The following is a 27,824-nucleotide window of genomic DNA, read 5'->3' on the forward strand; positions in this document are numbered from 1 at the left end:
TCCCGTGGTCTGGAAACACAAGGGGTTTGGCTGAAAACTGTCAAGTCACAACCATAGACATGGATGCACTTCAAGAATTCGTAACTGGATTCTGCAGATGCATCATGCATCGGAAATCTACACTTTGTGCACAACAAAATATGATAAAGTCACTTGATCATCCAAAGATGGAATATACGTTCTTTACAGATGCATGCCAATGACAGACGACAAATAGAGAGTACAGAGGGCATGTTCTCTCTTCTGTACATTTGCGAAAACAGTACCTCTCGCTCATCCTAAGAGTATATACCAACATGAGCAGGTAATTGTCCTCAAAAAATGACTGAAGATGCTAAATACATTAGAAAAGAGAACCAGAAGAAGAGACAAATTAACATGGTGCTAACAATCGCATTTCCCCATTCGGTGGCAAATACTCTCTTCCAGCAGCATGTTTCACTATGCCTTTGAATAGTGATTATGCCGCTCTCCACTTCACATCTCAACGAAGTCCCCTCATAGATAGTTACAAGCTTCAACCGGCACCTGAAACTCTGGGTCATGTCATACATACAGTTATGTTACCTTGTCCCTTTTCTGTTCCGATTTTGTACAGTTATGTACCTATACAGGAGTTAGCTTTCAAGCCATCATTTACCATGGCTAAGAGATGTAGCGCACTGCTAATTCCTGTCGGGCTTCTCGTCCAGACTGCCCTTTGGACTCTCCAGTAAATCCCCAGCATAAGAACCATCCGCTTGACGAATATAAATATTCAAATTTCCAGTGAGTAAAGATTCCTGGAGGAATGACAAACGCAGGAGGTAAAGTCAGTCCTAACTTTTCGCAGGGTCACTGATTTAAGGAATGAAAATCTATAATATCAGAAGAAACTACTACTATCTAGACCAGTGCTCCATATTTCAGCATCTATAAGTTATGACCAGTTTTTATTAAAAAAATGCAAGGACTACGTAGTCAACTGATTTGTATAAGCAATAGGTACAACTCCAATCATTCCCAACACAAATAGTAACTGAAATAACAAATGAAAGTTTAATGAACTTTCAACAACTCCCCTCGCTTGACTTGGTGTTTTATAGTTTAATAAAAACGAAGCAGCCTCTTCTAACATTAGAAAAGAAAGAAAATAGTTATGCTCATGCCAACATAGTTCCAAAGAATGAAAATTCTAAAGCTACCTGATCCTCAGTCTCCTGGCCCTCCGAGTGAAACAGAATTGGACGGCACCGCTTATCTTCGTTCATCAAGCTTGAATTCTGAAAGTGAGAGACAAGTGCAACCTTGCCCTGGATTCGTGCATACGCCAGTGAAGCAACCTTTTCGCTGTTAAACTTTTCCCACTTCTTCCCATTAAATGTCTGCACAAAAATTCAAAATTTTAAGCACCAAGACAACAATAACTCTACAACTACTCAAAGTAATATGAGTAGTTGATCTCTCAACCAAAAGTCCCATCCCAACTGGAACATTAGTAGTCGATCTCTCAACCAATAGATCATGCATTGAAAAGTAAAAAACAATTTAACCATGAGGAGTTCCCAATGAATAAGGAATCAAAATACACCTTAAAGAAAGAAATGATGTGTGAAGGCGAAACCATATTAATGAAGGCGTAACCCACATTGCATTTATTCTGCAATAAGAGTAAACCTCAGCATCAGCAGCAAATCAGCAGACTGATAGTAAGTACCACTTCTTTTTGAATCCCAGAGTACAGTTACCTTAAAATCAATAGGCAAGTACAGGAAATCATATGTCCCTTTGTGATTTTCATCAATCGCGGCAAGCAGCATTTTTGAAGTGTACCTGCGAAGTAGATAAGTAGTAGACATGTTGAGAAATTTCACACATCAATGGTTTTGCAATATCACACAAGTTTATACATTCTCCTTACTTATTAGGGATGTTCTTGATCATCAATGTAGTTCTAGTGTCTTCGCCATTCATAATTTTTTCTAGATCCAGTTGATACTGCTTCTTGTTGTCCATCTGGTTTACACCAGTCTGCCGACTTCGACTGCGTTCAGCTAATACTTCAATGCTGGTTTCTCCTAACCCAGGAAATGAACCATTTCCATAGAATGAAGGAGCATGAGTAGGCAATGACATCATTCCAAAATTAGGAGAACCATTTTCAGTTAAGTTTCCAGGAAGGCCTATACCAGCATTTATATTGCCATGAGAACCCACGTTCATCATGTAATTTCCATTTGCTCGACCCAGCCTTCCAAAGGCAACTGAACTCATGAATGACGATTCTGGTGACTCAGAGAAGAATCCAAAATGCCTGTCCATAGGTGCACCAGTTGGAGCAGATCCCACATGATGTAATTGTTGGGTACTCATGAATGCATTATTGCGACTGGCATATGAAAATCCCTGTCCCTGTCTGCTGGAGACAAATGAACGCCCCACTGAAGATGTGGGCCAGGCAGATGAATTGGATCGCTCAGGATATGGAGTGGGAGAACCCCAAAGAAATTGAGGACCAGATAAAGTTCCAACAGAAGATGTATTTGGACTTGATTCACCCAAAGGAAAAACAGGTCCAGGACTCGTGCTGAGACTATGCTCAGGAAAAGAATTAGAATGAGGGAAGGTCACTCCTTTCGTAGAATCAGCGTTTGTATAAATCTGGTTGACATGATTAATTCTTCCTTGATCCTTGCCAATGGCTGCATAATTTGGCGAAGTAGATGAGTGAGCTGAAAGAATCGAAGCTAACCCAGGCAGATGGTTGCTCTGTAGAGAATTAGGAGAACCCAGTCCGGGGGATTTACTGAAAGTATGCAAAGGACTCTGCTCAATGGGACTCGCAAACTGTATCCAATTACCTATCAGGGGGTTTCGAGTGTTTTAATTGATTAAGAAGCAAATTCTAGTGACATAATGAAATTAGCTGACTTTTTGAAATACTAACCAGGAGGAGAGCTGGCAATTGGTGAACCTACTGGGTGCCTGAAAGCTCGAGATTCATCCTGCTCCAGCTCTAGGCTCAGTTGCTGCATCAAGCTAGACAAGAGAGGTGCAGCCAAAACTTAGCTAGTGGAAGAGAAATAACAGTTTTACAAGATATTCAGCATCCAGAAACACCTCTATCTTAAGGAAAATCACTAATATGTGAATTGGTTAATTGCCCTCCAGTATGTCTATTTCTGTTCATTGGAGGCTGGAGCCAATTTCATGTAAGGTTGCTACATAACAATGCTTAATGAGGAGAGCCTAAGATGGAACTCCAATAACTGTTTCTCAGTGTCTTCCGTACAATAGTTTTATTTTCAACTACGTGGTAAGTAGAGCGAAATCTCATAAGGTTGGCACATTAGGAAGTCAAGATACATATCTACAGCAAGAAATTCAATTTTCGATTCACCACAATCTAAATGACACCAATTAAATAAAAACTCACTCAACAAATGAAATCACTAGTCTTATTCTCCCCATCCTTATGCCACAAAACTACTAAGTTTAAAGTTCGTCTGAAAACGCTTCGTTAAAGATAAACAGTAAAAGAATAGGCCTAATTGCAATAAAAATCCTCCCTTTTCCTCCATTTTTCAATTTTATCCCCACCTTTTTAGGTTATCAAAAAAAATTCTCACCTTTTGAACTCATATCAAATCCATCCCAAGATTAGATTCCTTATAATAATTTAATTACTCTTTTACCTTTTTTGCATTATGTATTTACAGGATCTCCATTAAGGACATTTTGTTTAAGAAAACCTAGTTTTTCATTTTTTTATTTACAAAAATAATTAACACATTATAGTAAATGAAAAATGATGATACGAAGCTATATAAATATTATCCAACTTAAAAGATAAAAATGAACGATGAGGGGTGGGAAAAAATCACAGAAGAAACCAAAAATAAAAGTCGAGACAAAATTGGAATTTGAGAATGAATCCAACAGAAAATCCCTCTCAGCAGAGGTGTTAAAGGATCTGGAATAGATTTGAAACAGATTTGAAACGTTGGGTATCTTACTAATAGGATTAAAAGGTGCGCATATGATTGAAAATCCTTCTACAGGTTGCGATTTACTTTGTCAATTGGCCAAAAAAATATTCCAACGGTTCTATTACTTTAAGGAAATTCAGCGGCTACACCCATTTTTTATTCAAGGCTGTCTAGAGCAAATTGGAACAACAAACAAAACAGAAAGGCCTGTCCTGAGATTTCAAACATGTACCTCATGGCTTCTGTACAAGTCATATAGCATTAGAAATCAGAGTCACAAGTACCTAAAATCGAACTTTCACAAGTATAATATTAAGGTGGCGAATATATTACTTACTTTCGACGAGCACCACCAGGTCTGCTAGGTTCGAGTTTTATGCGTTTCCCAGCAATTTCACTCCTGTTTAATGCTCTAAGAGCTGCCTCTGCAGCTCTCACATCATAAAATTCTACAAACTTATGATGTCTCTTGTGGGGAGTTTCCCTAATCTGTATTTGTGGACAATGAAATCCACAATACAAATTTTAGAATGACGTGTAGAAGAAAGCATACTACTCCAAACAAAATGAGACTAAAAGCAATGACCTCTTTGACTTCCCCATAAGCACCAAATATTTGACGAAGCTCATCATTTGATACAGAAGCATCCAAATTGAAAACTACAAGAGTTCCTTGATTTATATCCTTCTCTGATGGATTATCCTGTATGCGCAGGAGTATAGTGAGTACTCGACAGCAATCCAATCAACAGATCAAGTTGACACTAGAAATTAATGGTACCTTGGGTATGGAGAAATGAATATCAAGTTTTCTTCGTCTCAAGGGCTTATTTTGCAATGCACGCATTGCAGTGCGGGCAGCTCGAATGTCATAGTATGAAATCATCACAAATCCACGATGCTTACATGCAGTGTATAGAGTTCTTATATCGCCATATTGCTACCAGAAAAGGGAAAAGTAAGAAAATTTGTGATCAACAAACAATAAGCAGTAAGCATTTCCATATCATTGAAACCCACATAAAACAACTTATGATGAAAGCATAAATTGAAGTTACAAAAAAAACAGTAACTAAGAAAGAGTAGAATAGCATGAGCTATGATACTACGTTTCACATTTTAGTGAAAACAGATTTCCCTTGAAAACCTACCACTCGATCACCTAAGACCATAGAGAAAAGACTGCATCAATATATCCATTTTCAGTGAAGATAGCCCGAACTCAAGTTTATTATACCACAGTATGAAAGAAAAGCAAGCAAGCTTTTACTTATAATAATCTGATGATAAAAAGGAACAGTATGACTTGAAACTGAGTGGCAGAGATATGCAGTTACCTCAAACAGAGATCTCAATTCAGAGTCTTCAATATTGCTATTAATATTCCGAACAAACAGTGTCCTCGAAGGATGCTCACCATATGGATGTTCCCCGGCCACTGCTCCGGAACCATTTGTAAGAGCATACTGACCAAACCCATTTGAAAAGCCATCAGATAAGCTTATCTTTGACAAGCCAATAGTTGAACCGTCCTGAGGATCGTAGTCCAGTTCCATTCCTCCTCCACTACCAAAAAAATCATATTCTTCTGTATCATCCAGCTGAATGGGCAGTCCACCTATGTCAAGGCTATCCATTATGCCAGCTAGAAGCTCATCTTCATCATCAGGAAGCAAATTTCCAATTGCGATTGTTTCAAGATCTTCAAGTGGATCAGTCTCTTCAAGTTGTTGACTCAGCTTACTCAGCTTCGGGAAGTTGTCATCAATAGAATGGCCAAATTTCCCAGACTCAGTGAAGTTCACTGCACATACAAAGTAACATCCTCGTGAAGCGCTCTGTAGGAATAGTGTCTTGTTCAATTGCAAGGGCACATACTTACACTTTTCATGAGGAAGGACAGGTAATGAGCTAGAAAACAAGCTAGTATCATTTGAGGCATGTGCATCATGCGGCATCCCCCATGCACCAAATCCTACTTTTCTTGGAATATTTGCTGAAGGAACCTTGGAGGGACCTATAAAGAAAGCACCTAGTCTTATGAATAAGACACAATAGGCGAGGTATTCTTTGCCGAATAAAAGTCCTGAGACAATAATTAAAATACATGCAAACATCACAAACATGTTTAGAAAAGCTAGTATTTTCCCATTGTTTGGAATGAAATATGAAAAGTTGATATTAAGATTCTATATGTAAATATTGATAGATTTGAAAGGTTTTAGGTGTTTTGTATTGAATAGAAGTCAAATTTTGAAAGCCACAAAATATTTTTATAAAAATGAATAATTTAAAAATTAAAGATCGCTTCTAACAAACCATGCATCATCAGTTCGGAGACAGTTTCAGTCAAATGACCAACAAAAAAAGGTCCTTCTAGAAAAGAGATGAGTTGGACTTGAATTAGCAAAAGCAAGAGAAGTCATTGAGGTTTCAAATGTTAGCTACAAAGTAACTTGTCATGTTTGCATCTAAAGGGAGTCAAAATGTGAATCCCTCAACTGAGTTTTAAAACATAAGGAAAGGTTCATGAAGAATATCCAAATCCGACCAGTCAGGTCAGAAATAGAAAAACTATCTTCTTTTTTGCTGCATAAGTGACTGTTCCTATTCATGAAGTAGGCAAGTCGCCTACAATAGCCAGATATAAGACGGCCATCCTCGAAGGGTCTAACCAAAACAATGTTTACATGTGTATATAGCCTGTATCATGTGCATCAACACAGAAGAGCTCCTAATAATATCTGTCATGTCATTTTCCTTTTTCCTGAAAGAGAATGATATTGGTCCACATAATACATGACTTAAAAGGAGATACATTTTGATATATAATTATGCATAATTTATATTTAGCACATATCCTTCTAAAAAAACATTCAACCCTTTTTCAAGATTCACCATTTAATCAACCCATGGCTGCCCAAGGAGGAGAGAGAACCCCAAAACCAGAATCGAGTTTGGATCCATACCCACTTAACTCTGACTCAAAGGATCAGTTTACCTTGAATTGGCGGCATTTATTGCTTCTATACTCTTACAAAAATTACAAGGAAAGAAAAGAGGAGAATAGAAATTTCCGCATCAAAATAAGTGGAAACACATTAGATGGAACCGAAATTGAAGTTATCATTCGATGTTCAATTTAACGAAATAATCACACCTTCGAAATTTCCAGAAGTCAAATCCTTCGAGTTCCACTCCATTTAGCCACTGGCTGCTGTCATGAAGCAATTAGATGAGACTTGAACAAAGTATATTGACAAGCACAAAGCAGCCTGAAATCACTTGACATTTAATCAAAGAAAAGAAGCACAGAACTGAAGACAAATAAACGATTCAAACTATAAGAAAACAGAAATAGTAAAGCAATGGAATAAACTGCAGTTAATAAAAATTTTCAAACACAATTAACTGCTTCCACTTCTTTCATCCATGGAACAACGCCAAATTGGATATGACCACAGCCCAGAGAAAGCATCGCAAAGGTCAACAAGAACATTCTCAGAGTGATAGAGTGCCCACGCACTAAAAGATATCGACCTAGTTTCTAACTCTCTATTCTTTCCCTACTTTCGACAGTCATATCATCGACGCCTGAAGCAAGCAACTACACCTATAATTTCTTTTCACCCTCGTCAGCTCTGAGGGCTAGAGCCTTTCCCTTCACTACAACTCTGCTTACTAGAGCATCAGACTTCAGGTTTCAGTATAATCAATGAGTTAACTGCAGCAAAAGATAAAAATAAAAAAATTGGCCAACAACAGATTTCCGGGTCAGCATGAAATTCACAAAAAAAAGGGGGGCAAATGGAATCCCCATGAGGTAACTGTATGTTTTTCCCTGGTGAAAAGAGCCCCAGACCATTAAGAAACAACAACAAATAGCAACACAGTTCCAATAAAAGGAACCCATAAACCATATGCGTCTCCAATCTAAGTTTTGCTAAAGCCTCAAATGAATCCGATCAAACGATATAAATAACAAGAGGAGGCAGCTTGGAAAAAGTAGTGGAGAGACGAAACGTTCCCGAGTTCGCAAAATCTCACGACCAAGACCAATCATCGCAATAAACACAAACAGTCTCCTCATCACGACCCAACAACCTCTAAAGTCGTTAACTTTCGGACCACCGAACCAAAAACCCAATCAACATTATAACGGAAATTTCCGGACGCCCGCTTCATCTCAACCCGGATGCAATCACCGGGATCACACCCAAGATACCACGCAAAAACCAAAACTTTGCACCCAAAAAGGGGCCAAGAAAGAAAAGAAAGAAAACCCACCTCGAATTACTCAAGCGGATGAACACGCGACCATGAAACTGCCACCTCACTCGAGCCCCCAAGCAGCAGCAGTTTATAACAGGGAGCCCCCTTCAGCGATTGAACGAAGAGCCGTCCCGGATCAAAACGCTGACCGAGGCAAGAAGGCGGGAGACGGAGAGGGAGTTCCGTGCAAGCCCAGATGATTTCCGAATTCGAAACGCTTCCCGGCGCCGGGCCTCTCCCCACTCGCCGTGAGACGACGACGACGACGAAGAACAAGGAGGAGGAGGAGGAATTCAGTGAAGAAGCGGAGAGCTCTGGGAAGAGAGAGAAAACGGAGGAAAGAAGGGATTTTTAGAGAGAGAAAATGGGTGGCGAACCGAGACTAGAATATGATTGGAGGTGGGGAAAATTTGCCAATGCAACCGCGGCACAAATACAAGATTTTTAAGGATATGTGTGTTTTTTGAATGAGAAGATTCCTCCCCCCTTCCTCTTAGTTATGGTAATAAAATATAGTCATGTAGGTCATTTATCCATCTAAGATATAAGTTTGGAAACGCGAGATCACATTGGTTATCTATTGAAGATGTGTGATTTCGCGGCGTGCCGATCCATCCGTGCAAATCTTGAATCGACGTGGCCGAGCTGCCTCCGGTTGGCTAATGAAACTGGCAACTCGGTCATTCATTCGGCTGTTGGGATTTTCGAGGAAATGGGTTTTAAAGTTCGATCGGGACCCGATGTATCCGTTTCCCCGTTCCTAAAGAAGCATTCTTATTATCATGGTACCAATCGTCTTTCTTTCGAGACAACATAGGTAGATAAAAACTTAAGGAGTATGAGAGGGCACATGAATCGTTCGACTTTGCTTCCGATACCGGAGATTGAAATCCTAAATTCATCTCCTCATCGTACGTGCGTACTTGAGAGGCTTACCTTTTTTCTACGACATACTTCGAGTCAAAAAAATTTGCTCGAAGAAACCGTGCTTAAAACACTAAAACCAATCCAAACACGGGTCAATCCGATGCAATTACGGCTTTTACTGTCCATCATGAGCGCAGTACATGCACTTGGCAATATATGTTGGATGAATTTGTGAGCCTTTAATATCAGGTGGAGCAACCCTCTCGAAATTGATTACGGAATGTCGTCACATATCTATCGGGGAGGAGTATGAAACGGGCACAAAGATTGCGATCGCGAAAATCGCACGTGAATACATTTTCCTTTTTCCGAAGAAAGCGAATAAAAAAAAAAAGAAAAAGCTTTGAATATACAAAAGGGGGTGCCTTCTTCGGCCAGGGTGTAATTATTTCCCCCTTGAAAAATATCCATAAAGTAGAGCTTCTTTTTAATAAAAAATTTGTTTGGGTTACTCCAGAAAAAAGAAAGAATAAATAAATAATAATAAATTTTTTTTAAAAAAAGGGGGGGGGCAAAAAGAGGAGGAACATTCCACTGCATTTGAATCCACGTTTGGCGTCCGTTGACCCCACACCAACACTCCCGGCTCACACGACTCCCCCCCCCCACCACCCCCCCTCCCCCATCGAGTGCCGAAAAGACTAAAATATCTTATCGGGATATCCCGAATTGACCGAATTGCCACCGCGAAATTACCACCGCGCCCCGCTCCCCCGTTTCGACTCCATTCCCTTGGGCCCCCGCGACGCGTCGTCGTTTTCCCCCCGAGTGGGGCCCGATCGGGGGGTGACGCGTACCGGAACTCCGTGTGGGATCGTGCGCAGGCTATTATTTCGTTCCTCGCTCACCGGGGGTGGTGGGACCTCCCCGTGACGTGGCCTCGCGTCGGCACACCGAGTCGGGCTTAGGTTTTGTCTCCTAATGAGGCGCAGAATTTCTTTATAAGTCCAGCACGAAATCATCTTATAATAATAATTAATAATAAAAGTAAAGTTAGCGGGAGATCATCATGGATTTGTCGGCACTCGCCGAATAAAATGTTGGGTGGACATGCCCCTGAAAATCGACAATTGGAAAATGTTCGTGAAGTCAAGGTTAACATGATTGTTGGTATCATTAAGGCCTCCTTTAACACTAGAGAGTTTTCAGAGAGTAAGTTCCTAATTTGTTCCGGGTCCACACTAGATATCTTCCACATGATTAGGACTTAGTAGGATCATTAGAATTTCCTTCACGGTTTGCTCTTCAAAGAGCTCATGCAGCTTCTTCTGTTCATTCAGCTCCCCATCTTCTTGATTAATCAAATCCGCCGCTATTTGAGGATCTTCTTTGTCTGCTGGTCCGCCGATCAATTTCATCGAAAGCCATTTATCCTCGTGAATATTAATATTCTTTCCATCGCCCACCAATCTAACCACGGGGCGAATCCCTTCTCTCCCCATCAACAACAGGCTTTGCTAACCCCATGAAGGACGAGACCCTTCACTCGCATTCCAAAAATCTCCTTTCAAACAGTAGATGCTTTCGAACAGTCGACTCCATAAAAGCCGATGGGGATAGCGATAGCCTCCATGCTCGTTTACCCAACACGGAGCGAGGTCTCTGAAATCAAGTCCTCCACGGTCTTTCCATATTAGGTTCCTTTTCGAGGAGCGATGATGATTATCTATCGAGATTAACTTTAGTCCCCACTACTTGATGATATTGTCATGAAATGATTATTAAAGCCAAAGTGTCCTGTCCCGTCTTATATGCACAAACGTGGGTAATCGGATTCGTACAATAATTAACATTTACGGCGAGTACTCAATTCGATCTGTGGTTGCGTTTTATAGTTTAAACCAATCAAAGTGGGGTCGACGGGGAACACGGTGGAGACATAATTAAGGAAAGTCCATGGGGGTGTTCGGACCAATTTCACGCCCATCGGACGTGGCCGAATGATTGATTTCGTGCCGTTTTGTGTTCCTTTCATGAGCAGGACCTTTCTCCACAATGGTTCCAAAAAGAACGATTGTAAACCGGCGAATGCTTGGAGCTCTATGGGACGTTAATGTCATGAGCAAACCCATTCTTGTAATTGTAAGGTCGGTGCTCGTTAAAAAGTGGGACTCGAAGATGATGATAAGACCCGTGTGATATTGAAGGCGAAGGGGCACTTGTGATCCACCATTCTCGCCCCGGTTAGAGCGGCCGTGGTAAAAACATTGTTGATGCAGGCGCCTCGTAATGCGCGGCGTCGACCCGCGATTGAATTTGAATAGCTCGACGCGTCCATCGGGCTTAATCCAGACACCGATGATCATTCGGGAATCTGAGAAATATGGGTACGAGGCTCGAGGCGGGCATTGAAATTAAAAGTCCTCCATAAAACGGAGGGTGCTCGAGAGCTCGACGCGCTTTTGCGATACGCGGTGATTCCCCGCTTCGGAAGCATTCCAAAGCGAGCAAGCCAGTTTAGGATATTCTTCTTACAAAAAGGAAGGTATCAATTTATGGTCAAACCCAGATGGAAGTCAACGGCTGGCCCCCCATTTTGTATTGTTTACTCAACAAAAATAAAATAATAAGAAAGAGAAAAAAAAAAAAAAAAGAAGCGAGAAATTGTGAAGCAATGACCCAAAACTAAACTCGGTAGGTGAAGCAATCGCTTGACTTGGCAGTCTCACGAAACTGCCAACTGGATTCGTGGATGACACGGCAAGTGCCTCCAGGGCTTAACGTGTTGGGCCGATCATTTGGGCCCAGGCCCAATTGACAACTTGCGTGTCATCGCTCCGCCTTGGTAAAAATTCTTCTTTTTTTTTTTCGATTAAAGCAAATGATGCTTTGAAATAAGGATTAACATCACGAAAAATCATAAACTGATACACCTATGACAGTTTCATCCCAAAATTAATTTTTTGACTACGAAAAACCCCAAATTGGTACACCCGTGACGAATTTACCCTCCGTTAGTTTTCGTTAAATTTTACCGTCAAATTGCTGAGTTGGATGACCCGTGGCAGTCGACTAGTGTACCGGTTTGCGATTTTACCCTCCGTTTGTCACGGGTATCCCAATCTTTGGTTTTTCGTGATATTAATCCAATTTAACCGAAACTAACGGAGGCTTACGAATGTACCGATTTTGGGTTTTTTGTGGTAGTTTGGGGTAAAGTTATCACGAGTCTACCGGTTTTGGGTTTTTCGTGATATAAACCCTTAAAGTAAAGAAAACAAAAAAGAAACCCCCATTGCTTCCTGTAATTGTTTCGAATTTCAACGGCGATGATATCGATTTCAATTTTCCGGAACGTCGCTAGCGAAGAAAAAATCGTTTTTTCCCGTCTTTTATAAGGTAGGTAAATCTCGGATATATATCTTACGTTATTGTGAAATTATCGTCGTCGCTGAATGTGAATACCCAAGTGTTGCGTACTTTCGTGGGAAAGAGATGGGAGTTTTCACGTGCGTTTTCTAATTTGCATATTTTAACCTCCCTTACTTGTCGATTTTTTTTAACGCGGTAATTACGTGGCGCGCGCTCATAGGCCGCCGGCGGTGAAGTGGATTAGGAACCGCCGTGAAGGTGAGTTTTGCGTAGGATGATTAAATTCATTAATCATTGTTAGGATAATGACATCTAGTAATTTACGTGAAAGCCTCCTCCTCTTGTTCCCGGTTTCTACATCTCCGCGCAATTTCGTAGAGAACCGGGCACGCTCAATTCTTGTATTATACGCTATGCAAATCGCATATCGAATTAAATTATAGACCCGTTTTCCGGGTACGCTTTCTTTTAACAGTTCCGGATTTGGAGCTGCCGATGCCACTTGTACCGACCCGATCGAATCCCTCGGATTGACCACGTCCTCTGAATAAAATGCGTAGCGAAATACACGACTCGAAACCACCGGAATCAAGAGAAACTAAGGCTGCGATTGTTTGTGGGAAAAATCCGTGATAAAAGGAGAAATACTTTCCAGAAAATTATTTTTCAGGAAAATTGTTACTTTCCTTTGTTTGGTGATATGTAACCGAAAACGTTTTTTGGTGTTTGGATCTCGTTTGGAAAATGATTTAAATCTCATGATTTTATCACAAACAAAAGAAAATCGAATTTCTAAATAATTTGAAATTTTAAATAAATTTATTTTTTTTCCTTGTCCTTCTTCTCCCTCCGCCGGTCGACAGGCCACGGCGATGGCTGCCAAAAGGTCACTGGCGAGGGCCGACCTGGCCAGCCTCGAGCGAGGTTAAGCTCGTCGGGATATGGTGAGATTTATCCGGAAAGTGTTTTCGCCTGCTCAGATTTAGGAATTCGCTTTTTTCTGATTTTACGCACGAGTATCTAATTCCGGGAAAACGCGTTTCCCTCTGACAAACGCACCCCAAATCACGCGCCGATCGAACTCGATGCCATTTAATTCCCCAAAGGCGGGTAAAGTTAGGTGCGACCGACTGCTTATTCTTCTTTTTTTATTTGTTTTGGCGGTGGACCACGTCTATCGTAGCACGAGGTCGGACCTCTCTGTCTCTATGTTGGGAAGGAGGCCGGGGGTCACTCGGCTATCGCTAGCCAAAAGGCTGAGGATGACTTAACGTGGTCACACCGCATGGAGGGGAAGGGAAGGAGTTTTTATGAACGTGGAAGATGCTTTTGCGACGTATATAGGTAGAGCAAGCAGATTCTCATTCTCTTCCATTTCCATTTCGGTACGACTTCGAATCAGTCACATTATTGCGTACCCTCCTAGGGCTCCCCCCCCTCCTCTTCGCCTCGTGGTGGGTGGGCACACCGTCGGTACCTCACGCGTACGGTTGCATGTGCGGTGTCGCTCGGCGGGGGCCGGGCCGGGCCTCCGGGCAGCGATCGATATGGAAATGAGGGAGCGATGCGAATCTCGGTCCATATTTAATGGTCATGAGTTGCTATCTGCTCGTGCTTATGTTCGATCTTAATGTATCGGGCATTATTCTTTTCCGTGTCAAAGAAGCGGGGAATAGAATACCTCTGGATGCGACCGACACTATCTGCGTTGTTAAAAGTTGAAGTGACGAAGGCCCGGTCATCATCATCGTCCCCACCCAATTGTAGAGAGGCTTTGGGTCCGGCTGAACTTCATTCCAAGGGACCACCCCGCGACTTGAAAGACCATACAGCTTTTATATAGGCCAATGATATAGGTTATGAAATGCTTCATTTTTTATTTTTATTTTTTTGGCCATTTTCATGTGCTATGTACAGCGTTATTTTTTTTCCAAGAGAAATATACATTAAGATGGGTTGAGCTATTATCTCTATCGATCATTTGATTCGAACTCTTTCTCTTGCCTCATCTAATCTCAGATTAAATCACATCTTATTCGAAACACATTGGATGCACAGCATGGATAATCGAACGCGACGACAAACTAGATCCTTTCAAATACGGATGAACTCGCAAAGTCGTTTTGCGAATCTCGTGGCTTCTACTAAACAAATGTTGCGGCAAAGGGATTCATCAGCATCATGCGCTTGTCAAAACCCTTGGGTTTTTTGTACCCCCAAATGAAAGAACAGAGCAGAAATCTTAAAGAGAGCACAAAGACAGATACTTCTGCAATTCTAAGAACCCCGCCTCCCTCTTTCCTCATCATCATCGACCTCAGGAGGTTGATTTTTAGAAGTAGATTTTACGGGCGATGCTGCCGGCTCCGCTTCATCTCCGTCTTCGTCGGGCATTCCAGCATCGGGCCATGGTAACAGCATATTCAGCTTAATTTCGGGGAAGCATGCCGCATTTGGCGCGGGGGCTAACGGCAAGGAGCTACTGCATCATCCCACGTTTTTCTATCGAAAGCATCGCTCGAGCAAATACGAATTCAAACTAGAACTCCAATTGAGAAGAGGGAAAATACCTCACTCAATTTTTTTACATGTTTGGTAACATTCCTCAAAAAACACGCATTCCTCTCCAAGACTTTTCCTGCATATGGGCGTTTCTCCTGCATAAACAGTGCATTCACTGTGTTCATAGCAGTTCGTGTTTTTTTTCATGGGCTTCGCAGCAAGCATTGAGAAGAGGTATCTTACGGCTTCGGACATTGAGTTTGAGTACCATTTCTCGCCACCGGCTTTTGCGACCTGCACGTCATTTCAGGCACAGCTGCTTATGGTTCCGAGAGAGAATTGAGACTGCCGAGGCAAAAAAAATTTTATCAGGGATCATCAGTAAGCCATAAGACTGAAGAGCATCAAGGTAATCCGAAAACAACAAAGGGTCTCTGAAGAGACGCGATCGACTCGATTCTTAGTGATGGAAAGCTAAAAATAGGGCAAAAGTACACTAGAAGTGCCATAACTTGTGTACGGCGATCACTTTGGTGCCATAACTTTTTTTCGGATCACTTTGGTGCCAACTCTTTTGAAAATCGATCACTTTAGTGCTAATACTAACGTGGCTCGCCGGAAATCCGATGTGGCGCTGACACGGCTCGCCGGAGAGGTCCAGTCAGCATTAAAAACCAAAAACGACGCCGTTTAACCCGCTGACGTGTACTTTTTAAAAAAAAAATTATATTATATTAAAAAAAAAAAAAAACCTGCAGCAGCTCCCTCACCACTGCTGCCGCTAACCCACCACCGCCGGGAAGGGCGGTGGTGGGGGCAGGCTGGCGATGGTCGGCGAGGCCGCGCGCCCGGCGGCGGCCCTCGCGGAGCCGCCGAGGGGCCGGATCCGGCGAGGCGAGACCTCGTCGTCGCGACCCGGCGACGGGCGAGGCGAGACTTGCCCGCCAAGAAAGGCGAGGCCGGACCTCGCCGTCGCCCGGGTCGCGATGGCGAGTTTTGGCCTCGCCGCCGTCCGAGGCGAGGCGAGACCTCACCGTCGCACGGGTCGCGACGGCGAGGCGTGGCCTCGCGCGCGGGGGCGAGGCCGACCTCGCCGTCGCGACCCAGGCGACGGCGAGGTCCGCCTCGCTTTCGGCGAGGCGAGACCTCGCCGTCGAAGGTCGCGACGGCGGCGCGGCCTCGCCTTCGTTGGGCGAGGCGAGACCTCGCCGGATCCGGCCCTCGCCGACCACTGCGCCCACCACCGCCGGCCCTTCCCGGCGGTGGTGGGTTGGCGGCAACAGCGGCGAGGCCTCGCCGCTGCTGCAACTTTTTTTTTTTTTAAATTAAAAAATTCGAAAAAAAGCCACGTAATTTTCACCGTGTACAAGTCAGACCATTTTTTTTTAATATAAATGCCAGGTCAGCTTTTTGGCCGGAATTTTGGCCGGAGTCACTAAAGTGATCGATTTTCCTCCGACTTGGCACCAAAGTGATCCGAAAAAAAGTTATGGCACCAAAGTGATCGCCGTACACAAGTTATGGCATTTCTAGTGTACTTTTGCCCTAAAAATAGTAAAGATAGACGAGAGTTCCAAGACTAACAGCAGTTTCGAACTCCTTCTCGTAGTAACTCTTCCTGAAATCCCGCCTATCGTCCATAAAATCATACGCGTGAAAACTATGCGGCTAATAGTAAAAAGAAAAAAAAATCTATTAGAGCAATCCAAGCGCACTCGCATAGACATTAAAAATGCCGAACGATCAGAGATGCTCATGCCTCCTTCCTTCGAAGAAATACCCTTTCCGTCCTCGCGTGGCTTAAGCATCCTTGATAATGAAGAAGCAGAGACACGAGTGCTTGAGATTGAGCAATCTCGTATTTCAATTCTAACCCGAATGCATCTTGTATGCATAAGACTATCATATAGAATATGATATAATAAAATGAAGATTGTGTATGCTTGATTTTAATCGATTTCAACGAATCCCTCGTTACTGCTCAGTCGAGAAGTAATAGGTAGGGATGACAGGATTTGAACCCACGATATTTTGTACCCAAAACAAACGCGCTACCAAGCTGCGCTACACCCCCTTCAATTGGTCTACAGCGTCATTTTTATAGAATCCCTGTCTTGTTTTCAAAATCCTTATTTTTTCCATTGATATATCCAAGTCATCTGGCCATTTTTTTTATTCTCATATAACATATAATAATAATAGAAGGCTTATATACACATGACCAGAACGGATTCATCTCCCAAATTCAAAACAGCAATAGAATATATAAGTAAATATCCTAATATCACTAACATTGAGAGAAAAGAGAGCTAAAACGAGAGAGAGACTGTGTAAGTCTTTGAATTTATACGGTCTTTTTTTCTTACTAAAATCTTATTAAACAATAAACTATACGAATATACCTAATATACTAAAATACCTAAAATATGTAATAAAAATTAATATTCAATATGTATTATAGGTTAGAAAGAAATTCAAATATATAAATAAAAATAGAAATAAATAAAAACGAAAATTTTTGTTTTTTTGAAATGTATATTAGAATTCAAATGTTATTTATATTTAATTATTATTTCAATTTTATTAATTTAAGTAGTTTGTTATTCGAGAAATATGGCTTTTATACTATGAATATAAGAAATCCTAACCACATTTAATTATCCCACCTACCACATGGGATAAATTTTATCTTATTGTTAATTTTATCCTGACTACCGAACGTAACATATGCGTAAATCAACTTTTTTTTTTCTGTCCATTGACTGTGCGGGATAACTCGTACAAGATAAAAATCATCACTCATCAGCACGTATTTCATTTTGTATATTACAAGCATACATCTATATTAAGTAGTTGTGCTATCTATTGGGTCACATATGCCCAAAACTCCCTTTTCTGAATTACATCCAAAATTAGATTTGCTCATCAAAGTTTACTTTTAGAATTTTCTCTTGGGAAAATTCAATCTCGTGCTAAACGGAAAATTGCATTTTGTTGGTTAAAGGGAGTATTGTAACTCTTTTTCTTGTCAGATATATCCTTTTGATATATTGATTAGAAGATTATCTATGTCTTCGTTGATTGTACATATATCTCCTTTAATTGATCGTAATTGATTGTACAATTCTCTTACTAACGTTTTTATCTTTGTTAGAGATAATTATGAAATTTTCCATATCTCTCTTATTGTGTATATCCAATAACAATTACGCTGAATTAAGGATTCGTAAGATCAAAAGAGATATGCGAAATCTCCTGGTTATCTCTCGCAAATATTATCCAACTATGCTCTTTATTAATGCAAAAAAATAAAAAAGTAGCGGCTCACTTGGCACGGGAGATTAGGGGTGAGCATGGTTTCAGGTTCTACTCTAGAACCTGAGAATCTGATCGGTGGGAACCCGTAGGTTTCAGGTTCCAAAGTATGCAGGGTAGGTTTCAATAGGGGTGAGCATGGTTCCAGGTTTTACCCTGAAACCTGAGAACCTGAACGGTAGGAACCTGTAGGTTTAAGGTTCCAAGGTATGCAGGGTAGGTTTCAGGTTCAAAAAATTGAAGAACCTGTTTCAACGGTAAATTCCAGGTTCTAGGTAGGTGAACCTGGAACCTGAAATATAAACAAGTTTTTTGTGTTTTTTCTTTATTTATGTTTTCGCATGATCCTGCGGTGTTTCATGGCGTTAGATGACGAGTGTATAATCTAGAACCACTAGTCTGAGCTTTTATTTTATGACTCATTAATATTTTATATTTTTCGTGTATCTAAATATAAGTTATAGTCAGTAAAAAGCTGTGATCATTAAAGGAGATGATTCATTGCAATTATTCAATTAATAATACAGGTGAAACTTTGGTAGATAGAATAGGTTCCAAGTTCCGAAAAATGAGGGACCTATTCTCATGGGTAGGTTCCAGGTAAAACCTGTACGGAATATGGAATCGCTCACCCCTAGTATTGATTCATGCAATGACTTCTCATTTTAATTGTATTTATTTGAACCGTAATGCCATGAAAACTAGTCTTTTGTATATCTCTTTGGTGAATGACAAGCTTGTTCATTATTGTTGCGTTGATTTTCTTTTTGAATGAAATAAAAAAAAAACTTGTTAGACCCTGGAACCTGTGACAGGGTGGTTCTAGGTTCCAGGTTCCGACAGGTAGGTTCCAGGTTCCAAAAAATGAGGAACCTGTACTCGAAGGTAGGTCCCAAGTTTCAGGTGGAACCTAGAAGGAACCTGAAATCGTTCACCCCTACGGGAGATGATATACTATGATCCATGACATATACATAAGAGAGACATGTTTTAATTTCTATTTTGGCTAAGAGAATAAAAATAAGAGAGAGTTACTCCATATATAAATTGTATAGGAAAATTGTCCAAAAAATTACAAATATATTATATGGCAGCCAATTCAGTCCTAAATTTTTCAATTTATGCTAATTTAGTCTTTAACTGGTGTGGATGCCAGCAATTCTACGTGGCGCTATCGGAGCTGAAGCGCAAATTCTTTAATTTTTTTCCTTTCCTTTCCTTTTTCTTTTCTTTTCTTTTCTTTCTTTTCTTTTGCTTGCCGTAGGGAAAAATGAAAACAAAGAAAAAAAGAAAATAGAAAATAATAAGAAAAGGAAAGGAAAAAATAAAAAAATTTGTAAAAATTGTCCAAATCAGAGATTTTTTAGCCAAAATTAGTCAAAAGGACTAAATTCATAAATCCTCAAAAGGTTTGAAACTAAATTTGCACTATTGAAATATTTATGATTGAATTGATCGCTGGAGGACTTTTTGGATAATTCTCCCTAAAGTGTCTATGCCTCTTAGGTAGGATGTAATGAATGATAGTGAAAGATGAATGTAATTAATGTATCTCCATCATGTGTAATGTGTATTTCTGCGTGCTATTGCCCTTGCGATACAAGCACTCGTGGCATGCGAGGGATACCGCCCATATATATGAAAGGAGATTGATACAAATATTAAAATGAAATTTTAAAAAAAAATTTCTATTCACCTAAACATTATAATGAACTATCTTATATCTCAACTCTTTAGCGCGGGAGTGATAAAATAACAGTTGTAATTATGGTTATTAATATTTGCCCAAAAAAATTTATGGTTATTAATAATAATGTGCTATATAAAAAATGCATAGAAAATGTTTAGATTTAGTACCCATAAATCAATGGTTAAAGGAAAAAACCTATTAAGAGATGATTAGAAGATTCTCCATTTTTTTTAATTGTGTATATACTTGATTAATTGTAATTTTTCAAAATTAAAATCAGGTAACGAGATATTACAATATCAATTGTCATCGTGATTGATATACACAATCAAGGGAAGTACGGAAAATCTCCTTATTCTTATTTGGGCGTGAAAAAAGGGGTTAAAACTGAATACACAAATTTAACGTCATCAATCTATTATCCCTATTCTATAACCTAATAAAACATTAAGTAACTTTCGAGGAGTCGATGAAAAGAATCTACTGTCTTTGCCCTTATCGATTTCGAGATTAGCAAGCCGGAGTAGGACGGTTTCTTTCCCGAAAGTCATATTGCACTTTGAACCTAACGCGAGAAGCCCGGCATTCTTTTGATATCCTAATTACCTTCGATATAATTAATTAAAGATATATTTATGAGTGGGGGCCGCGGCACTAAGGGCAGAGAATACAGTTTTCAAAGGGCCTAATTCCCTAAAAAACCCCCAACTTTAGGTGTTGTCCCAAATCTACCTTAAACTTTTTTTTTGTCTCATAAAAAACCACAAACTTTTATTTTAAACCCAAATCTGCCCTAGGTTACTTTTCTGTCCAAATGTTGACAATTTTTTTCCAACTTGTCATCCACGTGTCTATCTTCTTTTCCCACGTCAGCTTGGGTTGACTGTTTCTTTCTTTCTTTTTTGTTTTTTCATTCTCTTCTCCCTTTCACTTTCCGCCATGGACAACGAGAGCACCATCAAGAACACAGAGAAAGCCCAGGTGCTGCCACACGCCGGTCACCGCCGCAACAGCTTGCGTGCATGTTGCCACGACTTCCTCGTCACCTCGTCGTTATTGTAAGCCCAGACGCTTCCATTTGCCGAGCCTCCACCCCCTCTATTTGTCGGTGGATAGTTGAATTTGGGATCAGGATGTCGGATCCAACGCCGCCTCGCCCAGATTTGGAGTCGCCGGCAGTCGCCCAAGGCCGGCGACACCATCGTCGCTTTCAATCTTCACATTGCGACCTCTCCGTCTATCTCTGCGTTGGTCAGTCATTTGGGCCAAAATCTTCCCTTTTCTCTGTTTCTAATGAAACTCTAGCACTAAAATGGCGACCAGAGGTAGCAGATCGGAGAAGGTGAAGCGAATTTTCCAGCATTTGATGGGAACCGTGATGGAGGGCTCAACAGGGAGGAAATGGTCGCGCTCGCGGTGGCCGTGAACCCGAGGGTCAAGTTCAAGACCTAGGGCGAGTGCATTGACGGCGAGAAGGGGCTCACCTATGAGGGCTTGTTGAGGACCTACGATAACGGCACCGGCGACGTGGACCGCTAGTTCAATGTGCTGGGCCTCGAGCTCAATTCCGCCGACGCCAAGAACAAGGAAGTGAGGTCGGGCTCGGACGAGGTGTCGTCGTCGATTGCTGACGAGAGGGCAATGGAGATGCAGAAGAAGCAGAGGACAGCAACTTGGGCTGGTGTCGCCTAACCATGGGGTGGCGTTTGCGGATGATTTGGAGATTTAGGTGAAGAGGTCGAAGGCGAAGGATGAAGAAGGTGAATGGCGGAAAGTGAAAGAGAGAAGATAATGAAAAAACAAAAAAGAAAGAAAGAAACAGTCAACCCAAGCTGACGTGGGAAAAGAAGATAGACACGTGGATGACAAGTTGAAAAAAAATTGTCAACATTTGGACAGAAAATTAACCTAGGGCAGATTTGGGTTTAAAATAAAAGTTTGTGATTTTTTATGAGACAAAAAAAAGTTTAGGATAAATTTGGGACAACATCTAAAATTTGGGGTTTTTTAGGGAATTATGCCTTTTCAAAGCCATCCCTTTCGCGGCAATCGAAATAAAAGGAACCAAAAAAATGATTGAATGATAGAGACAAGGGATCCGCAACCTTTTTATTCTATGCTAAAGTCATGGGGGGTTTTGGCTCTTTGCGAGAGAGAGAGAGAGAGAGTGTGATATTGAAAGAGACGTCCTTTTTGGCTTAATAATCATTCAACAAAAGCACATAATCTTCCCCCCCGTGTGTGTTTTTTTAATCACGGCCCCAGCTAATATCAGCCTAAATTACTGATTAAACTTTCGAGTTTTGGCTTTTCCACAAAAGGAGAAACTTTACATGGTTCGGCATCGCGTGGCGATGGCGGTGGTGCCGGCGGTGGTGAAAAGGAAAAACATTATTCGGCTGAAAGCGACGCGACCCGCTTTCGCGAAAATGATTGGTGACCTCATCCCCCCACACATTAATCGCTTTCCAATAGTCCGAATATAATAAAATTATTTCGGCAATAATATTATTTATGGGGATAAAGTGGGGAAGGATTAAACTATGGGTAAGGTAGTTTTCTTGCTCATTTTCCATGGGCCGCACTTCGAAGGAACCGATTGTTTTTATGCGGGGGCTATAGGTCCATGCTTTAAATAAGTTTATTGGGACTGTCTTAATCGAGTTTTTTGCGTTTGGTTGAAAAGAAGATTTTAAGTGCGATGTTGCCAGTACCAGGGAAACCAAATTTTACACTGATACTCAAAGGGGGGGTTAATTCCAAAAACAGAGCACAAATTTTATGTTGAGTGACAATTCTGGCCCAAATTTTTTTTGTCTCGTAAAAAAGCATCAATTTTAGGTCGAGTGACAATGTTGGCCCCAAATTTTTTTTTGTCTCATAAAAAATCACCAACTTTCACCCTTATCCCAAATCTGGCCCCCGTTGACTCTCTGTCTGAAGTCACCCTTGTCTGAGAAAAAAGGTTATGGTGGTGAGTTTGGCGGATCTCGCCCATGGCGTCTGTCGACGCGCGGTGGTCTACAGCTTCAGATTACGACAAAACGACAAAGTCCGGCCAGAGATATTCGATCTTGAGATTATTTTTACTTGCCGGTGAAATAAAGGAGCTGAACAGTTTCACCGTTATTCTTCAAGTTGTAGCTCAAAAAATAAGACAATAAATAGTGCTTTAAATCCAGTCAGCAAGTCATGTGGATTTATTGTTGAGGTAGAATAGTCAAGTTGGATAATCAATGGTTCTAATTCAATGGGGGTCAGATTTGTGATTTAAGTGAAAGTTGGTGCTTTTTTTACGAGATAAAAAAAAGTTGGGGCCATAATTGTCACTCGACTTAAAGTTTGTACTTTTTTATGAGACAAAAAAAGTTCGGATCAAAATTGTCGTTCGACCTAAAATTGATTCTTGTTTTTGGAATTAGGCCCTCGATGGGGTTGAAAAGAAGTGTGGAGGCTAGGGAGCCACCTAAGGATGCATTACAACTAAAAGTAGTAGTCTTCTAGCCACGTATAGGTGCACTACCCATACCTTTAAAAGTAGTCTTCTATCCTACTCGATCCCTTTGCCACTCATCGATCGGAAAAATTACTAAAAAAATTTTAAATTTATTATAATTATATCAATTTGGTCAATCCAATTAATTTTGACAAAAAATTACTGTCATTGACACCGGGTGTCCTATGTAGCGCGGCCGACGATGACCTGGACATTTTTAAATAATGTTTTAATAAGTTTTCGAATTTTTATTTTTTTTCTTTTTTTTTCTTTCTCTTTCTCTTTCTTTTTTTTTCTTCCCTTCTTCCTTTTTTTCTTCCCTTCTTCCTCTAGTCAGTTGCCGAGGACTGGCGACTAGTAGAGGCGAGGGCCGGTGAGGTCAATGGCGATCCTTGCTAGTGGCCGGGTGAGGTCGAGCTCACCGGCCCTTGCCTCTGGCCAATCGCCAAGGTTCGGGATCGGCTAGAGGAAGAAAGGAAGAAAAAAAAAGAAAAAGAAAAGAAAAGAAATATAAAAAAATTATTAAAAAATGTCAATGTCAACGCCGGTCGTGTTACGTAGGACGGCTGGCATCTAGTCAACGATTTCCAGTTAAAATTGGCCGGATAGACCGAATTAGCACAAATACAAAAAAGTTTATGACTCAATGACAAAAAAAAAAGTTCAGGATTGAATTGTCACAGTTATAATAGATTGAAGACTTTTTGAGTAGTTGTCCTCTTATCAACCATACCAACTGGGGAGAGGTCAACTTTGTATCGGAACATGTTTAGAACAAGTCGCGTCGGCTCAAATCCGTCCCTTCCAAACTCATTTGGACCGGATCCCCAAAGGTCGAGTTCCTATCATTTGCATGAACCGTACGGGACACGAAGCACGCGACGATATACTATGTAACGTAACTTAATACGTTAGTAATTATGGATACGTGGTGCTTGACTAATCGCTATTGCTGACATGCAACGAGGATTCTTTCCCCTCCGTGGTTCAACACTCATCGCTATTTTACTACCTAAACTTTCGAAAGCGGCGCCAATGCAACTTAGCAAAAAGACAAAAGTTGAAAAGGGTGCACGTCGAGTTTTATGTCCAGCTCAACCGTTTCGTGTTAAAAATCACCGTATTTAACGGGATTGGCCAACTAACAATTGGTTTTTTCATAGAGATTAGTCGTTCATTGACCAGAGCAGAAATTTCAACATAAATTTGGTCTGCATGGGTCCATTGGCATTTCCCTAGAGAGGATCCTCTCAAATAAATGAACTCCTTAGACATCTTAATTTATTCTTGACGCCGTATTCTTTTATGTATCCGATTAAAAAAGTCTCTCCTATCATTTTTTTATGGTAGATTGCTTACTTAAAAGTAACCTTCGCGTAACTTCCAAATGCAAAACGTATAACGAAAGAACAGAAAAATCAACACTAACCCTAGCACGCCTTTTCCCTCTTCTTTCTCTCTCCTTTCGCTGCTACTAAACTATCGACAATTACGTCGCCACCGTTCCGTGGCATTCGACCATAAAAACCGGCACTCAGTCCCTTCGCCGCCTATTGCCATTGGATCATTGTCCACCGCCACTCGATCATCGCCCTGCATCTCTCTCTCTCTCCGCCTCCCCCTCTGTCCTAAAAAATGCACGCTAGAGAGAGAGAGAGGATGCATGGCACTAGGAAGCTTATACTTGTGTAAAAGCAAATTATAACAAAGTTCATTACTTATTATTGCAATTAGGACTACTTGATTGATCGCAAGATATCTCTCTCTATTCTATCTATACTCGAACCGCATGATCTGTGTCCGAGGGTGCATGTTTCGCACATGTGGAGAGCCATTTCAAGATGCATGAAATCATAGTCGAATATCAAATGGATCCACGACTTAACCCTTGTTCATGTAATTCCTTTTCTGGACACTTAGGCGATGTTCCCATATTTTTGTTCCCATTTGGTCCCCCCTAGTGGACGATGGAGAGTCTTAACAACGAGCAACCACCAGCAAGACAAGACTTGACGAGATCTGGTTTTAGCAATGTGTTTTTTCAGGTCGCACCTTCGTAATTATAGTATTAAAACAAAGTCAATTCGAGGTGGGTGATGTGTCCCCATGCGTTTGGTGAGATGTATTGGGTTTGTCCATTTCTATTGTTTTAGTGTTATGTGTATACTGTAGATGTTTCTCGTTTTTTAGGGGTTTTCGGTTCCGATCTCTTGCAGCTAATTAATCTTAATTTAATCGATACACTTTGAGATCCTGTCCAGTTATCTTAATGCCCGTTTCATTTCGAGTTGATTGGGGTACTTTATCAACTGGGTTTTATTGCAAAGTTGACCCCACATCCACTTTTGGGCACGTTTATCACGTGTTGCACGTGGGGTATTTTTTTGTTTTAGGCTAAGGAAAAACGAAAACCACACGGACAAATGAGGAAAAAGGATGATAACATCTAAGGAAAATGATAAAAATGGTTCATAAGCTAATGTCCCGATGTCGATGAGATCGCTGACTTTTAATTTGTTCAGCTTAGTTAATGAATTGTCTTATACATGTTCGATTAAGTCCCCGAACTACGTGAAAATATTCAATATTATCCCTGAATTTGAATTAATGGAAGGACAATATTGAACATTTCCGTATAATTTAGGAATGAAGTTGAATATCTACCAAAGATTCAAGGACCACATTGCACATTAGATTAAAGTCTATTGACCATATTGAACAAATTAAAAGTTTCTAGACCATATTACATATTCGATCAAAGTTCAGGAACAATTTGTGTCATTATCCCTAATATCTATAATCCCAATTGAACAAGCCTTTCCTGCTATACTTGCATGGAGATCGATTAAGTTGTCCGTAGTTACTAATTGTCAAACGCACTTGATGGCACTAAGTGGTGAAGCAATTTGATTTTCAGCATTTAATGGGGTTCATAGACGCTGGTAAAAATAGGTAAGATTGTTCATTTTCTCGACTTTTACTTGGCGCACGGCGTGGTTGTCCACATGCCTACAAGACGCTTCTTGTGTAGCACCAAGCATTATGGGCTTCATCCGAAAGAATTTAAATGTGATAGAATCAATGCAATTGAATAATTCACGCATATTGATCACACGACATACTAATCTGCGAGAAAAATTAGCCCGTAGCTCGTTAATTCAGCTCATTTAACCAAATATCATCTATAGTATTCGATGGTATCCTAAAGTGAAAAACGGGTCACGACTTTGAATATATCTTCCCAAGTCTATTGGACCGATAAATTCTAAGCTTTGCCGACTCTTTTTTCCCATCAATCATTCATAGAAATCACGATAAATCTCAAGAACAATGATCATCTGAATCGAGTCATCTTCGGTGCATCGATTGATTGCCCTAACCCTCATTGTTTTTTCCACTTCCACGAGTGATTAGCAGACAGAGAAGAGAACAAGAAAGTTCTGGTCAGGGACAATCTGTACAAGCTGTGCGCCTGCGACAATATGAAAACACGACGTAATACAGTTGTTAAAACAGCTACATCGTCCCCCACCTTGTTTATTGCCCAACCGTCTTGCACAACGACGTCCAATCCAATCGGCACGTGCGGCCCATGTTTTATTCCGCTCCTGTTGTGTTTTACTTCTTTTCCATTTCCCCCTGCCGGCTTCCCAAGGTTCAAAGACATTAGAAGAGGTGACATATCGGACTCATGATGCTCCATCCATTTTCTGAGTTTTGAATGTGAAAATGGGTGGTATTACTTAAATGGAATGGACGATTGTTATTGTCATTTCGTGCCCTTCCGCTGAAAGAGGAAATTGGTAATCGCATTGAATGGTGTATTCGAATGCATTCGAACTCACTCAACTTGACAATTAGATGTGATCAATGGTGGATGGGTTCGAGCCGAATCTAACCTGATTGAGTCGGGCTTTGTACTGAGCGGCCTTACCCAAGCCCGCTCAAAAGTGGCCTTCGGCCTTTGCGGTCTAGCCAAGGCCATCGAGCTGTCAGGCACGTGATCACGTCTAATTACAGTGGCATTCGAAAATCGATTTAAAGAAATGAGAAGTTGGTTAGTACGTCAACTATACAATCAATGTATTGCCCCATTCAAAAGTAAACCTTTTAATCGAACAAGTGTATTTGATGCATACGCTGACTGTACACAAAAAATTTTCAGGATTTTTCGTCTAAACTTAAATCTAGTTTCGATGCGTTCGTTAATCGTACAGACCTCGCGTGGCTCTAGCCGTGACCGGCTAAGGTCGTGATCGGGCGGTGGGGGGGGGGGGGGGCAATAATTTCCCCTAGAGCCTCCTCCGCTCGCGGGGCCCGACCGCCCGCAGCCTCTTCCACC

General features: G+C 41.0%; 1 protein-coding gene across 7 annotated transcripts; it reads right to left on the reverse strand.

Annotated features, from left to right (window-relative positions):
• Positions 1 to 139: 139 nt before the first annotated feature.
• On the reverse strand, positions 140 to 8,607 carry LOC115682723 (protein MEI2-like 2). 7 transcript variants are annotated; one of them, XM_056321557.1, is made up of 13 exons: positions 8,256 to 8,607; positions 7,129 to 7,182; positions 5,851 to 6,054; positions 5,306 to 5,772; positions 4,750 to 4,908; positions 4,555 to 4,671; positions 4,306 to 4,457; positions 2,927 to 3,018; positions 1,901 to 2,681; positions 1,728 to 1,812; positions 1,571 to 1,639; positions 1,185 to 1,364; positions 140 to 782 (listed from the first exon to the last, which is right to left on the reverse strand). In XM_056321557.1, exons 2-13 carry the CDS (start codon positions 7,169 to 7,171, stop codon positions 666 to 668), a joined length of 2,466 nt encoding a protein of 821 aa, XP_056177532.1. In that variant the 5' UTR covers positions 7,172 to 7,182; positions 8,256 to 8,607; the 3' UTR covers positions 140 to 665. The 7 variants fall into 7 exon arrangements, with proteins under 7 accessions (XP_056177532.1, XP_030462892.2, XP_056177529.1 ...); XM_030607032.2 differs by having other exon boundaries at positions 1,901 to 2,840; positions 5,851 to 5,985; positions 8,256 to 8,606; XM_056321554.1 differs by having other exon boundaries at positions 1,901 to 2,840; positions 8,256 to 8,606.
• Positions 8,608 to 27,824: the final 19,217 nt, after the last annotated feature.

This window comes from Syzygium oleosum, unplaced genomic scaffold, assembly GCF_021117445.2.
Source record: "Syzygium oleosum isolate NSW1041296 unplaced genomic scaffold, Sole_v2.1 Sole_v2.23, whole genome shotgun sequence".
NCBI classification, from domain to species: domain Eukaryota; kingdom Viridiplantae; phylum Streptophyta; class Magnoliopsida; order Myrtales; family Myrtaceae; genus Syzygium; species Syzygium oleosum.